At 53.9% G+C, this 15255-nt stretch overlaps 5 protein-coding genes across 5 annotated transcripts; 2 read left to right on the plus strand and 3 right to left on the minus strand.

Moving 5' to 3' along the window:
• Positions 1 to 240: 240 nt before the first annotated feature.
• Positions 241 to 1988, minus strand: LTS14_005218 (uncharacterized protein; the record flags this gene model as incomplete). The annotated part of the gene is made up of 2 exons (XM_064837916.1): positions 241 to 1216; positions 1279 to 1988. 2 exons carry the CDS (start codon positions 1986 to 1988, stop codon positions 241 to 243), a joined length of 1686 nt encoding a protein of 561 aa, XP_064694620.1.
• Positions 1989 to 3378: 1390 nt separating this feature from the next.
• Positions 3379 to 4686, minus strand: LTS14_005219 (uncharacterized protein; the record flags this gene model as incomplete). Its single annotated transcript, XM_064837917.1, has 2 exons — positions 3379 to 4052; positions 4107 to 4686. 2 exons carry the CDS (start codon positions 4684 to 4686, stop codon positions 3379 to 3381), a joined length of 1254 nt encoding a protein of 417 aa, XP_064694621.1.
• A 1004-nt stretch (positions 4687 to 5690) lies between these two features.
• Positions 5691 to 8660, plus strand: LTS14_005220 (uncharacterized protein; the record flags this gene model as incomplete). Its single annotated transcript, XM_064837918.1, has 3 exons — positions 5691 to 6313; positions 6409 to 7612; positions 7683 to 8660. 3 exons carry the CDS (start codon positions 5691 to 5693, stop codon positions 8658 to 8660), a joined length of 2805 nt encoding a protein of 934 aa, XP_064694622.1.
• A 220-nt stretch (positions 8661 to 8880) lies between these two features.
• Positions 8881 to 10240, minus strand: END3 (endocytosis defective- protein; the record flags this gene model as incomplete). Its single annotated transcript, XM_064837919.1, has 2 exons — positions 8881 to 8940; positions 8996 to 10240. 2 exons carry the CDS (start codon positions 10238 to 10240, stop codon positions 8881 to 8883), a joined length of 1305 nt encoding a protein of 434 aa, XP_064694623.1.
• A 1511-nt stretch (positions 10241 to 11751) lies between these two features.
• LTS14_005222 (uncharacterized protein) lies at positions 11752 to 13863 on the plus strand (the record flags this gene model as incomplete). Its single annotated transcript, XM_064837920.1, has 1 exon — positions 11752 to 13863. The coding sequence occupies one exon, from the start codon at positions 11752 to 11754 to the stop codon at positions 13861 to 13863; it is 2112 nt and encodes a 703-aa protein (XP_064694624.1).
• Between the last annotated feature and the right edge of the window lie 1392 nt (positions 13864 to 15255).

The following is a 15255-nucleotide window of genomic DNA, read 5'->3' on the forward strand; positions in this document are numbered from 1 at the left end:
AAAGGCAGCGCTGGTTTGCGCGAAGGCGGCTTCGCATAAGCCGATAAAATTAGCAAGGCGCACGGAGTAAGATACCCAAGGCAGTGAAAAAAGCACGATTGATGACAAGCAGCAGAGATCGACCTAAAGATTATCAAGGAATCCATCACGTGCAAGTGAGGCGTCCAATGCCCCACCAAAATGTATAAGGAACTTCCCCTCCTCCAAATTCCATTAGAGCCCTCGCCATAGCACCCATCCTCACGTCTCCCCAGTACCATTCTCCTCCCCCGCCTGCCCCTCCTCGAGCGCCCTCAAATCCCCCACAAAAGCCACCCACCTCCCCCGTCCCCCGAACCTCCTCCTAACCTCCCCCGTACTCAACCGAACCCACCTCGTCCTCGGATCCCCCTCCAACCGCCTCAGCTGCTGAGGGGAAGAATGCGTGATCTGATCGAACCTCTCCAACTCCAAACCCTTTTCCAGAAAATCCCAGAAGCTGCGCCAGCTTTCGGCTGACGGGCCGAAGATGTTGTGGATTGTTAGGTGTTTTAGGGTGGAGGCGTGGAGGGAGAGGAAGGGGTGGGTTAGGGTGGTGTGGTTGTGGAGGATTAGGTTGCTGAGGTGGAGGGTGTGGAGGTGGGGGAAATGGAGGGGTTGGGGTGTTTGGTCGAGCAGCTCGGTGTCTTCTTCTTCTTCGTTCTTTATTCGTTCTTGGGTTTCCATGTCGTCGATCGGTGAGCTCGGTGGAGCAGCTGTGGAGTCCCGGCGGGGTGGACGCGGTATAAGGCCGTATAGCCTATCCGAGCCCGTGGCAGCTACGATGCTGTGCTCGAAGATCGAACTATTCTCGTACGGGAAGTCGAGGCGTAGGTTCGTGAGGTTCGGCATCCCGGCTAGGAAGGCGTGGAGATGGGTTTCGGCTTTTTCTAGTGTGTTGAGGGTGTGGTAGTCTGCTTTTGGGAAGTCTAGGGTGAGTGTGAGATGGGTGAGGGTTGGGAGGCGGGGTTGTTTGCCTGATACGGTAGGAGGTAGGGAGAGCATTGAGGTGGCGCCTTCGGATTTGATGATTTTGATTCGATGACGGGTGGTGTCGTCTAGGGTGATGAGGACTTCGAGGACTTGCATGGCGTTTTCGGCTGCGTCTAGATGCCAGAGCTTGACTCCACCATCCGAAGCCTCGGGGAGCACGCTCTCCAGTTTGCCGTCGATATATGGCAATCGAGGGCCATGCATCCTACATCACGAGCAAGCTAGTCAGCAAACTTGACGCTCACAGTAGGCATACAACAGACTCACAATTTTTCACCACTCCAGATCACAATCTCTTCCAGCGCCGTCATCTTCTCCAACACTGAAATCCACGCCATCCTCCTTTGAAGCTCCGTCCACATCTTCTCCGCCAGAAGCATGTCCAACCAAGGCTCAATGGTATCAACATTATACCGCTCACCACCCGGGACATGCTTCTCGAGACACCAGACCGTCAATTGCTCCCCAGCTTGTACATCCGGATATACTGTCGAGATATTAAGGCGCTTTACATAAGGCACGATCTGCTCCGTATTGGCAAGCGCCACCAATTTCTTCCCGGCCGAGTACGATGTGTTATGGAAGATCCCATCGTCGAATGTTCGGCCGAAGACTGCCCAGGCTGCTTCACGGAAGCGGCGGTGTACTAGGCGAAATTTATGTACTTCGTCTTTGGTGTGAAGATATTCCGATATCATGGATAGGAGCTCCAGAGGTAGCACCTCCTGGATTGGTTGCGGCGCACTCGGGCCATCGCTGACAAGAGCATCGACTGGCATATCGCATGCAAATCTCACTTTCTTCGGTGGTGGGCTTTTGGTTGGATCTCGGATGCAAGGACACAAAGTAACAGGGCGCAATCTTGGTGCTTGATACATTTGCTCTATCACGTCCTGCGGCGGCTGGACGAAAGGTTTGCGGCGGCGGCGTAATCTCTTCTTGGCATTCTTGATCCAGTGGATTGGGCACAGAGGCATTAGTATGACAAGGGCTAGTCGCTGTATCGCCTCCAGACAGCGACGCATGACTGCATCGCGTGTAGAGCGCAAGTGAAGGAGCTGAGGATGAGGGAGTGAGAGAATATGAAGGAGAATCACATGTGCTGGTTGAAATGGGGTGATGGTGTGTGGCCAAAGGTAGTGTGGAGGTGGTTGAGCTAGTAATGTGATAAGCGTTTGGTGCTTTGAGAAAGTGAATTGTGTTGAGGGGGGAGGTATCACACCTGCAGAGGGGGTGGTGTTGACGCTGCAGCACTGGCAATACTGATACTCCGTTCGATCCACTAGCATTACAATCTCTTTCAGCAGAACATTGTACTTGCGTCTCACTCACTCAACGCCGTTTGGTGTGCAATGATTCATGCGTGTTCATCAGCGTTCTCTCCCAAAATAAGGTTTACGATCAGGATTCCCCACCACCTACTCCCAAAAGCTCTGTTGATGAGCCAGCTATCGTCTCCGCATGAGAGATTTCTCGTGGCTAAGGGCTGATCTCCAAGAAAGCTGACAGCTTGTACAGACGGCCCGCCAAAGAGCGCTTTGGCACTGTGCATCTATGCTACGATGTGTACATCCTGCGGCAAGGTGCAGAGCACCGTCGTAAGAGTCGCATCGTCATACAAAACGCAGAGGAAATGAAGCAGATTGCTGGACAGGATCGTGACATGGGCGATCGGCGGCCCAGCAGGTGGGTAGCTCAGGGATATGAAAATGCACCAAAGTGGGCTGAATCTTACTAGCCCTTGCAAAGCAGATAGTAGACGTTGAACCGACAATAGGTGAAGCTGTATTGGTCGATGCTGGTGGAGGAAAGAGAAAGAGTTGGAGTCGAGTGCGGAGAGATATAAATTTTGATGGTCGTGCGCGGCCGCTGAGTCTTGGCAAGTCATGCTCTAAGCATCTGTCACAATTGGACCAGGTGTTGAGTTGTCACAAGACGATGCTGTGCTGTATGGAGTGTAGCTGATAGACTGTCGTCCGCTCCGAATCTTCTGAACATGTAGCCGGCCAAGATCCTTTTCGCCTCTCTCTCCTGATGACATTCCCACCTCATCCCAGGTACGACATCTCTGGATTCGGACTCGCAATGTATCCATTGCGCGACAGACCATCGTAAAGCCAAACGATCGTCAAGACAGACCATGCATCTGTCTAAGTACGCGTGCTGCAGTGGAGTGGCGATTCGCACTGCGCTGATGAAGTAGACTGGTCCTCCGATATATCATTCGGCGTGTACACTGCGTTTTTGCATTTCTCAGGTGGAACTGATGGTCCCCAAATACTTCGCTGGCACATCGCTGATAATTCCTAATCGCTACAGTCACCTGCGTGCGCAACCGGATATGGCTCTTCAGCCTGTAGCCCATAATTATCGGTCCCGCCGCAACCAAGGATCAGCCAGCAACTCTGCAGCGGTCGCTCTGTTCTCCGGCAGCCACGTAAACATGCGCTTAGCAAAAGCAACGAACTCCTCCTTCTCGTCACCTTCGACACGGGCGAAAAATGTATCAAACGAGCAATCTTCCGGCACAAGTTGCGGGAATTTGAACACATCACCCTCAAAGAAATTCGCGAGTCGTGCTGAGCGCTCGAGCAGCTCCGTTGGGGGCGGACCCATGAACGCAATCATCCTAGCCATGCTCAAAGGCTCGGAGAACTCCTGCCAGTGCTTCCTATTCGCATCATCGAACAGAGGCTCTCCTCCCATGAGCCCACAAATCAGAGCGCCAAAAATCCATACATCAGCACTATAGCTCCATCCCGCGCGGAGCATGACCTCGGGTGCGGTGAGACCCTGTGGCTGGATGTCGTGGTTACGATCCTCGTCGCTGTCACCACGTACGGAGCTGTCGAAGTCGAGGACGATGGCTGCACCGATATGGGGGACTAAGGGGCCGAAGTCGTTGTGTGGGAGGTAGATCACTCTGTCAGTCAGCCGTTTGACCGGCAGCGAATCTGTGCGTTCGTCTTTTGAGTGCTGATCCAGGATGCTGTGGCGATATTTCTCCGCAAAATTGAAGATGATGTTCGATTCGCTGAGGTCTGTTACGAGGTCAGTAGTGTTCTTGAATCAGTGTAAGTGCATGGGTCCCTTACCACAATGGATGATGTGACATTCATTATGCAGATAGTCGAGAGCTTGTAGCACCTGCCGAGCGACCACTTTCGGAAGCGGCACAGAGATCATCTCTGTAGTGAACTTGTACTTGATCAGGCCGAGAAGCTCTCTAAGAGGCTCGAACACCATGCATAGATGCTGGCACGCTGGTCCTTTCAGATGGAAATTGTCGAGTATGATGCTCACCAAGTCGCGACCAGGGTGTCTGCGATTTGCAGCACTGATATGCTGTAGTTTGACCGGCTCCTCAGGACCAGCACCCGCCTCGTCAGTGTCACCAGTGACACTGACTTGGATAGCAACATATACGTCTGGCCTCCACCTCCAATACCAGAGGTCGCGCGCAAGCCAGACAGTTGAGTGGGCGCCACAGCCGAGCTTTGCCGTGACTTGATAGCGGTGGTCTAGCACTTCACCCATTTGCATTGGGTAGAAGCACTTCAGACTTGTGTACGGCGCTGTCTGCTCCTGGATGAAACCCTGGTCTACATCCCGTGCCGAAGTTTCAGACTGAGGCCATGGCTTGTGGCGAAGAGGTCGGAGAATATGTCTCGACATCGCGAAACTGGAAGGGTTTTCGCGATTGTGCACTGTGATGGTTGGTGATCTGGTGCGAGCGTGTGTGACGCAAACAAGGATTGAGCAAAATCTTCTTGACACCTCGATGCAGGACCGTGCACACGTGCCGCTTGCCAACTCCTGTAGAAGAGTCGTGTCTACGTCTCTAAGGTGAAGGATCCAGGCCAATCATGAATGAGAACCTCTGCAATCTTGCGAAAGGTACCGCACGCAGAATTGTGCGTATGATGGCGCCTTGAATGTTGCGATGAATGCTTCCCGCTGCTGTGAATGGGGACTTGACGTGAACGGGCGTATTGCCGCCTATAAAATGCTCTCACTCAAGGACTTCGAGTACCCATCGTTCCCTACACAGACAAAATCAGCGTAGAAGGTACACAATAGACTGAGTACGTGAGCTACATCGCATGCAGTGGTAGTGATAACTCCAATCTGACGCGGGCTTGCAGGATCATGACGATCTGGACATTCTTCAAGGGTGGCGCTGGCGACACGAAGCACAAGAAACAAGTAGCAGAGGATGCCATCGCTGCTACTGCGGCTGACCCAGATCTTGCCGAGCATACCGTAGGTGTCAAGTTCAAGTAAGGGAGTTAACGTTCGAGAGCAGTCTGGCCAGAGCGTGTAGTGTGTAAAATAAAGAGTGAAGTCAAGCACATCAAGCTCCGCCACGTTCGCTTGGCTCTGCCGACCGGACCCTTGCATGAGTCGTCACTGTGCGCAAGATCTGAAAGTAAGCTCGAGAACAATTATTGTCGCAGACTTCAGATCACGATCCAGACGACGGGATATCACGGACTTAGACTCGAGGCCGGCGGAGGAGAGCAGAAGGCAATTACTGCTTCCCTCACATCGATCGCTTCAACTGTTCGCGACCATGGGACCGTAAAATTCGAGCTCTGCAGAGAGGCAAAACGTAAATATTGGATACGATAACCTCGCTATATGTACCGAAGCGAATAGAGTTCCCGCAACCCTACGATATGGCGTCCAATGGCACAGGCCCTTCGCCAACCTCTTCCGCCAAACCAACACCACGAGCTTCGCGACAGTCGTCCATATCAGGGCAACAGCACCAACCCGCGATCCCGTCTGGTCTCCGACAAGCCCACATGCCTCCTTCCTCACCCGAAGAAGGCTCGCATCCACCACCTCGTCCCCAGACCAACGGCGACTACCCAGCCATAGACTGGGAAGGCGTCCACCCTGTATCTCACGACTACGCTTCCGTAGCCCCAGACGAGCCTGCAACACATGCCCAAGGCATGATCGACGAACCGCCCGAGGACGCAGATGCCAGGACGAAGCTGCTGTGGAATGGACAGAAATATCACGTCGCGCCGCATTGTGAGGATCCAAATTGTGATCATGGCGCCTACTCGCCTAGACCGCGATACATGAAGGGCTATGGGAGCTTTGCGCCTTCGGTCATGTCGGTGGGGTATGGTGGGCCCAATCAGAATGGAGAAGGAGGCTCGTATCGGGGTGACTATATTGAGGGCGCACTCGGCGATGCGGTTACAGATGGTCTGCTGGGACGACCGAGTAAGAAGAGTACCACACACTGGCTGGCACGGAAACATGGCGTGACAAATGAACGATTAATGTATGCTTTACACGCCCAATCCTACTCTCCTCCCTCGCTTGTCTCTCTCACTGCCCAGTACTAGTAAAAAAGCTTCGGCTGATCATCCCCGGTAGGTACCTCCTCTACTACCTCCCCATCTCCAACTGGCTCCCCCAATACAAATGGTCCTACCTCCAAGGCGACCTCATCGCCGCCCTAACCATGGCCTCCTTCTACATCCCCATGTCCCTCTCCTACGCCTCGAACCTCGGCCACATCCCCCCGATCAACGGCCTCTACAGCTTCGTCTTCAACCCCCTCATCTATGCTCTCCTGGGAACGTGCCCGCAAATGGTCGTCGGGCCCGAAGCCGCTGGGTCTCTGCTCACGGGCGGCGTGGTGCGGGAAGCGATTAATAATGGTCACCATGCCGACCACGAAGCTCACGATTCAGCAGCCGTGGCAGGAATGGTCACTGGCTTGGCCGGCGCCGTAATCCTAGGCGCGGGCATCTTCCGGCTCGGCTTCCTGGACTCCGTGCTCTCTCGTCCTTTCCTCCGAGGCTTCATCAGCGCAATCGGTATCGTAATCCTAGTCGACCAACTCATACCAGAAATGGGTCTAGACACAGCCGCTTCGCACTCCGCCGCCGGCTCCCACGGCAGCAGTCTGGATAAGATCCTCTTCTTATTCCGACATAGTCACGAAGCTCATCGGCTTACGTGCGCGGTAGGTTTCAGCACTATAGCCATCGTCCTTGTCCTCCGAGAAATAAAACGCCGATTGCAGCCGAGGATGAGCTGGGTAGCTTATATCCCCGACCGATTCCTGGTCGTCGTGTTCTCCGCTATCTTTGCATGGAAATTCGACTGGGAGAGTCAGGGACTGGAGATTTTGGGCGATATCAAGGCGAAGGGAACACCGTTCCAGCCAGCTTTCCCCTTTGCAGCTAAAAACTTCAAGAACGTCCCTGATGCTTTTGGGACGGCTTTCGTGATTGCCTTGTTGGGCTTCTTCGAAAGCAGTGTCGCGGCTAAAAGTCTGGGGTCTGGACAGGCGGGCAAGAAACAGACGATCAAAGACGCTAATGGGAAAGAGGAAGTGGTGGAAGCGGATGGTATCAAAGGTGTCACGGTCAGCGCGAACCGAGAACTCGTTTCCCTCGGCGTGGCGAACTTGATCGGAGGTGTCTTCATGGCACTCCCAGCTTTCGGCGGGTACGGCAGGAGTAAAGTCAATGCGAGTACGGGGGGCAAAACCCCCATGAGTTCGGTGTTCTTGTCGCTGATCTCCGTATTCTGCGTCGTCTTTCTCCTGCCGTACTTTTACTATATCCCCGTAAGTTCCCTCCTTGCACCCCTGCCCTCCTCACCCTCTGTTCGATATCATGACTGACCATTCTCAATAGAAAGCCACCCTCTCCGCCATGATCTCCGTAGTAGCCTACTCCCTCATCGAAGAAGCGCCGCACGACATCCGCTTCTTCTGGCGGATTTCCGGGTACAACGAACTCTTCCTCATGACCATCATCTTCCTCACCACCTTCTTCTGGAACCTGCGTATCGGGATTATAGTAGGAATTGGCCTCTCGCTCCTCCGATTACTCAAACATGTTTCTCGACCTCGGATACAGATTCTGGGGAAAGTCCGAGGAAGGGAGAATGAGTTCGAGAATGCCGAGACCATGGCCGCTGAGGCTGCAGCGAGTGGGGAAGATGGGGATGGAGCAGTAGTGGATTTCATCCCCCATTGTTTAATCGTCAAGATCCCCGAACCCTTGACTTTCGCCAACACAGGCAGTCTCAAAGACCGTCTCCGTCGCCTCGAAGACCACGGGACCAACTCCGCACACCCTGCCTTGCCGAAAGTGCGCCGCGCGGAACACAATCAGAATATCATCTTCGATATCCACGGCGTCACATCCATGGATCCCGCGGCTGCGCAGGTGTTACTTGAGATCGTGCAATCGTACATCGAAAACGGAACCCACGTATTCTTCTGCCGTGTCCCGGGAAGAAGAGGAGAGGTCTGGCGGTTATTGAATGTTACCGGCATCGTGGAGCTTTGTGGTGGTGAGGGGAGTTGTTTGAGGAGTGTTTCCGAGGCGCTGAGGGCGACGGAACGGAGTAGTACGTTAAGAATTGGAGGGGTTGCGGATGTTGATGTGGAGGAGGGGTTGGGGGTGGGGGAGGGGACGCAGACGGAGGATTGGGGAGATCGTGATGATGGTGAGGGGGGGACGGGGGATATGGTCGAGGGGATTAGGGGGAGGATGGGGTTTGGGATGGGGGAGGACGGGGTTGAGGAGGGGAATAGAGAGAATGGGGCAAGAGAACAGCCCGAGCATGATCCGTTGACTGCGGATGCGAAGGCGAGTAGAGCGTAGAAAGGTAGCGGGGAATTTTTCTGCATTTGCATTCTACATATCATTGCATGTACAAGTTTCACGGCACCTTCCTGGGGTATTCTAGGCTAGCTATATAACAAGCAGATCTTCCAGGCTGTGGCAGAGAGCACGTTCCTCACATGTGCATGACATGGATTTGAAGTCTTTGTGACGGGGCTTGTTGCAGCGCCGGGGGGCAGTTTAGGGAAAGGAGGCTTCGTTACTTCGCAATCGGGGGGCTGTTGTAGTCGAGCACACCAGGTGCCTTGGGACGAAGGGGCTGCCGGAGGAGAAGAAATAGAAGGGTTTCACAGTCCGGCCCTTCCCTAACGCACCCCCGCTTTCTCCGCCTCAACCTGCTCCCTCAGCCCCGCCAGCACATCCTCCCTCTTCCTCAAATGCCCCTGCAACCCCTCAACCTGCTCCCTCACGACCTCGATATCCTCCTGAAACTGTCCTAACCCACCCCCCTTCTTCCCCTTCCCGTCCCCATCCTCCTCAAGCCCCCTCAACTCCCTCCTCTTGAAATCCAACAACTGCTCCAACTCCCTCTTCACCAGCGCGGGCCGACTATCCTCTCTCCGTCCCCCCCTTTCCCGTTTCCGCTGTGCTGCGCCCTCTACTTTCGCCATTTTGTCCTCGAGGTCTTTGAGTTGTTTTTTCAGTCGGACTTCCTCCCACTCCCCATCTCGGGGCGCGGAACTAAAGTCCGTGCCGCGCGGAGCTTTCTTCTCGGCCCCGACACCCAGTCTGCTCAAGTATGTATCGCCAAATTTGGCTTTCCGGCCTGAGACGGTATCGTCATCTCGTTTCGTTCCCCAGCGGTCTGCGGCATTCTGTTTCTGCTGCTGCTGCGAGGCGACGCGGTCGATGTTATATTCTATCTTCCCTTGCTCGAAGGTCGCTCGTAAGCTCGGGGGGACGGAGCGCGGGATACGGTAGCCTTCGTGGCGGTTGTTGAGGATGTGGAGGAAGGCGAGACAGGCATCTTTATTTATCCCTTCGCCGCTTTTCGGGTTCACGAGGTTCCAGGCGGAGCGGACGTCGGTGTCGGGGACGTCTAGACTTTCGTATAATTCTTGCAGGGCGGAGAAGGTGATCAGTCCAGAGCGGGAGTCCCGGTTCGCGGTGTAGATGTCGCTGTATTTGTTCCGGTCGGAGGGGGACATGTACCAATCGAAGCCGTCCCGCAAACCCAACCCCTCATCCTCATCCTCATCCTCATCCGGTCGTTCGAACCTCTCTCCTCCACCTCGTACCGCCCGCGACGCTTGAACCAGATATGCTTTACTCTCCGGTACCAACCAATCCGGTAATGTCTGCGGGACATCCATGTACTCGCCGTTCATGAGGTCGTAGATCAATCGCATCGCTACACAGAACTCCTCGAAATCCAGACGACCATCGCCGTCGACGTCCGAGAGGTCCCATATCCGTTCCAATTGGTCGTCGCGGAGGCGCGAGTTCTTGAGCACGGAGGCTGCTTGGTTGCCGTCGAGGTGGGTGCCGCCGTTGCCGAGGGAGGAGAAGATCTCCCAGTACCGGTCGATTTCCCATTGTTCGATGCGTTTTTGTGTCATGTTGGGCGGTTGTGAGTGAGGAGGATGTGATGGGCGTAGTTACATCGAGCTGCCGAACTGTATAGCTAGGTGTGCACTAACTTGTTGTGTGTTCGTGAGTTCCGGGCCGATCGGTGCGGACGTTTTCGCCAAGACACTGAATGTGTTCAGGACAGTAGTCGCATCGTGCTCTACCACTGTGCTGCCTCTTGCGTATGGCGTTGTGAGCGGTTACTTCCATGTTCAGGTGCTCTGTCCGCACGCAATGGTCGTTGCCCTAGTACACGTTGCACGCCCCACTACTCTCAAAGACCAGGAATCCGAATTCCGTCCTTCAAGCAGAATTTCCATCAAAATCTGCTAGTCAAGAAGGTGTTGTCATCATATCTACATGCTCTATGCAATACCTACTATGCGGGCATCTCGCCACGTGCTAGTTGAGATGAGACGAGGAAGGAGCAACATATTCTCCCAGCATAGGCGTAACAGTGAGCTGGTGGCTAATTTTCGACGACGAGAACCTTTCTGGCTTACTCGTCCGGGTCTCATGATATCGTCTTTTCTACCACGGAAGGAGTCTTGAAGATGGCATGGCTGCGAGGCAAGAGCACATCACAACCGAAACTTCACCACGTGCTCGTGCATAGTACAGGTTGATTCTGCCCCAATCCTATGTACCTGTATCGGACGGCAACCCGAAGATGTGTATCCTACGATCTTCTAGCATGATATCTGGTAAAGTACATAGAGGGCAGGTAGGAGCAAGATAGCTCTTGCAAGGCACGCTAACGACACAAGCATGCATACATACATACATGTATGTACCTGGTACTGCAGAGATACATACTTGGACAACTAACCATCTTGCTTGCAGCATGTTGAGAGGTCAATTCATTTTGTATACCGCTGGATTTTCTGAATCTTCGGCCCGGTCGTCGAATGGGTTGCTAGTGCACAACATTACCTTCAGCCAAACAATTCACTTTTGACCTCTTTTCGACATGCTTAGAATCGCGCTGGCTTGCCGATGCCAAAACTGGCGTTGAACTTGTAAACGAAAATTATTTGACAAAGTTGCTGTACAATGTCACAACTTCTCCAAACGATCATATTTTCACATCTTTTCCATATGTCAGGAATCGCGCTAGCCTTCTGATGTTAGCTCCAGTGTCAAAATGGTGTTTCAAAATTATTTAACCAAGTTGACACGATAAATCTACCATGTCACGTGATGGTCCGCCTGCTGGATATCCTGCCCTCAAAAACCCAACTTCCGCATTCGATGCTTTATTGCAGTTTTATTACCATGTCCAGAATCGCGCTGGCTTTCCGATTCCACACGTACTCTCAAAGTCCCATTTGGAAAGTATTTGAGAAAGTGTGTGTCCCATGCCTAATTGGGGATTCGCGCTTCGCTCCATCTCTTATTAATGAGACCAAGAAAACAACACCTCACCCTTGGACTGCAACAATCAACAAAAATTTGGAGCTCACTTGAATTGTCACATGCGACAGCCTTCATTGACAATGCCATGTCCATTGCAAAGCTTGCCATTGACCCGTTATGGCAATGCCTTTGCCCAGCATGGACCCAAGTGAATACTGGACGATCTCTACGCAGAATACTCCAATGCCAGACTGATCGCCGACCCGCCCGTGGGCAGCAACGCGCATACTCGGCGCAAGCAGCAGCACGTAGCCCTACAATATCGCATGATGGACCGAGTGAAGACACTGTGCTGTACGGCCGAGACGCTGCAGCAAGAGCGAAGCCTGTTCCCAGACGCCAGCATGCATACGACATCCACCGAAAAGCCCTAGCCGAACGCGAGAGTCTGACAAGACAACCTACACCTTACCTCTACACTCGTCTACGCACCCTAGCAGCCAATGGCAAGACCAAGGAGACGTGGGATCTGGTAGAGATGCTACTACGAGATCGGAAGGAGAAGCCGAGTCTACAGCTCTACAACGCCTTAATTTTATCCAACACCTCCCACGACGACGGCGCTGCCTGGCGCGTGATCGAGTATCTAGAGGAAATGGCCCAAGCAGGCCTGCAGATGGATTCGGCCACATGCCATGCTATCCTCAAAGTTCTGGCCGTGCATCCAGATCATTTGCTCCGCGCGGATGTGCTGGAGTATATGCGTGCGCGATGGTATCAATTGGCTGATGATGGTGCACATGATGTCGCTGCTGGTTTACTCCGAGAAGGGTCTTTCGAAGCGGCTCTGAGGAAGATCGACGAGATGCAGGGGAGTGGGGTGGTGGTGCAGTCTTGGTTGCTGGATATGAGTGTCTACATGCTTTCCGCAGCGGGAGAGATCGTGGAGGCATACCGTATCATGCGACAGCGATACGATGCTGGAGAGCTGAACCTCAGTCGGGTGTTATGGTATACCCTCCTCGACGCCAGTAGTTCCCATCGCCACCATGCCTGCACGGCACATATCTGGAACAGCCAGGTGCGAACAGGCTACATGCGCCCCGCCTCAGGAATCTGCCTGAACGTCTTGACAACCGCCTCACAAGCCGGCGACGCAGTCCTAGCCACAGACGTCTTTTCGCACTTGTCCAAACGAGGCACCGCCTTCACACCAATCCACTACCAACTCCTCACAACCTGCTACCTCACCACCACCCCCCCGGACCTCAAACGCGCCCTGACAACCCTAACAATCATGGCCCTGGAGAAGAAGCTCCCACCCCCCTCCCAAGCAGAAACACGGACCCTATTCCTCTACCTCAGGGATAAACCCGTCTTCACAGCCTTTGCCCTCAACACCCTCCTAGACCTCCACAAGGAAAACCGCAAGATCCCCATCGCGGCTCTAAATCTCATCATAGAATCTTACGTCCACCAGCGTAATCTCCAGGAAGCTTTGAACGTGTACAAACAAATCCATACCTTCATCCCTGGCCCTTCTGCCCCAGCATCCGCCACCCAACAACGCCCATTCGCCAACATCGAGACCTTCAACCTCCTCCTCCGCGGCTGTCGCGTCGCCGACCCGCCGGACGAGAACCTGGCTTCTTTCTTGGTTTCGGAACTACTCGCTTTACGGGTCAAGCCGACGGCACTGACGTATGATCGGCTTATCCTTGTTTTCGTGCAGGCGGGGATGCATGCCTTAGATTCCTCGGGGGCGAATATAGATTCTGAAGCTGCGGCTTCGCAACGGAAGAGGGGGTTGGAGTTGTTGGATTGGGCGTTCAGGCATTTCACTGATATGCAGGCCGTCTCCTCTACCTCTCCCGCTCCTGCCACCCTTGCATCCGCAACTTCGCCATCCGATCTGAGCCACGACCACAGCGACGATGGCGGAGGTCCGGCGAGGCTAGGATGGATGCCCCGGTTCGGTACGGTGGAGAGGTTGGCTACGCAGCTCGCGAGGGTCGGGGATCCGAGGTGTTGGGATGTTTTGCAGAGTGGAGAGGATCGAGGGGGGGAGCTGGAGGGGTGGGAGGCTAAGGGAAAGTTTGTTAGGAGGGGGGTTGAGGAGGCTTGGGGGAGGTTTGAGGGGAAGGGGGAAGGGGAGAGGGAGTTTGTGGGGGGTGGGTTACGCATTGGGGAGGAGGAGGAGGAGGAAGGAGAAGCGTTCGGGAAGAGTGAGCGGCGGGCTGCTGGCGGTGGAGCTTAGAAGGGGAGGGGGGGTCTGCTGTGTATGTTGTATAGCACTATGATATATTTAGATGAGTCTCGAGATCCACTGCGACTTCACCGTACAAGAGCTGATCTTGTTGTACATCTGAGTGGGGCAACCACTAAACCCCCATTGACGACTTACCCTCTTCTCGGATTCCTCGAAGCACACATGTGGATGACCCTTCCTTTCTCGCATATCACGCCGCACAATGATCTACGACCAAGAAGCCACTGTACTAGCTACACAGCTACACACAACCTCTACGCCACCATCCTCCAGATGGCGAACATCCCCCTCGCGGTCTTGACTACGCGGCCACCGGGCTGGCAACTCCCATCCGGCACGAGGAAATCAGCTACTGTTATCGATCTCATGGCGCACCTGCCTTATGTCAACCACCCTAGCGAAGAAGTCCATCTCGCTCCTCAGAAGTCCGCCATTAATTCTTTCAGACCGGACTGGAATAGGGAAGTTCATTCCTTTCGATCCTTTCGGTATCGCCATCACGGACGAGGAGTTGGGGTCATGCGGATGTTAGGGAGGAGGAGGTTGTGCTGACGGTGCAGAATGATTGTTTTGGGAGGGATGTTGGTAGTTGATACGGAGACAGGTGGGTGAAGCAATGCATCTTGTGTCATACTGTTCTATGGTGTGATTGACAGGCGAGCGATTGACTGATTGATTGATTGATTGATTGACCAATCGCAGGTATGGCCCGAGAAATCAAAGACACGATGAGCAAACGCAACTGCTCCATCCATCTAGCAATAGGCGAGGCACAGTGTCCGCCTTTCATGTCGATATAACCGCCTATCCGGCACTATTCCTCCTCGACCCGTCATAGAAATCTCGCAAGAATGGCGACAGAAGTTCCTGGATCTGAACTGGATGGTCGATTCTTCTGGTCTTTCTGATGTTGTTGATGCCGAAGCCTATTTTGATGAAGAGATGGTTGAGAAGATGAGGGTGGTTTATCGAAGGTATGAGTGGCCTGGGAGGGACTTTTGGGGGGCGGAGTGTCGGGTGGCTTTGGGGGTGGGGGATGCTAGTAGTGATGATGATGATGGGGGGGGGATCAGTCTAGGTCAGACCGGTCAAAGGGAGGAGAGTAAAAGCTCGCCGTCAACGGTATAGTGTCCTGTGCGACGACTGTTTGGCATCATGACCGCACGATCCGTCGCCCCAACCAACACAAAAGGTCGAAAACGACGTCCGCAACGGATTTGTCGGCGACGACGACGACTCCTCAAATCCACGAGAAGGCCGAGGCTTTATTATGAACCGTAGAAGGTCCTACTTGACGAGGTACTTACACCAACAGCTGCTCGACAGCATATCCCGCTATATGATGGACAATCCAGCCTGGTTTAGACATCCCATGGAGAC

Source organism: Recurvomyces mirabilis, assembly GCF_035927965.1.
Source record: "Recurvomyces mirabilis strain CCFEE 5264 chromosome Unknown scaffold_12, whole genome shotgun sequence".
NCBI lineage: Eukaryota > Fungi > Ascomycota > Dothideomycetes > Mycosphaerellales > Teratosphaeriaceae > Recurvomyces > Recurvomyces mirabilis.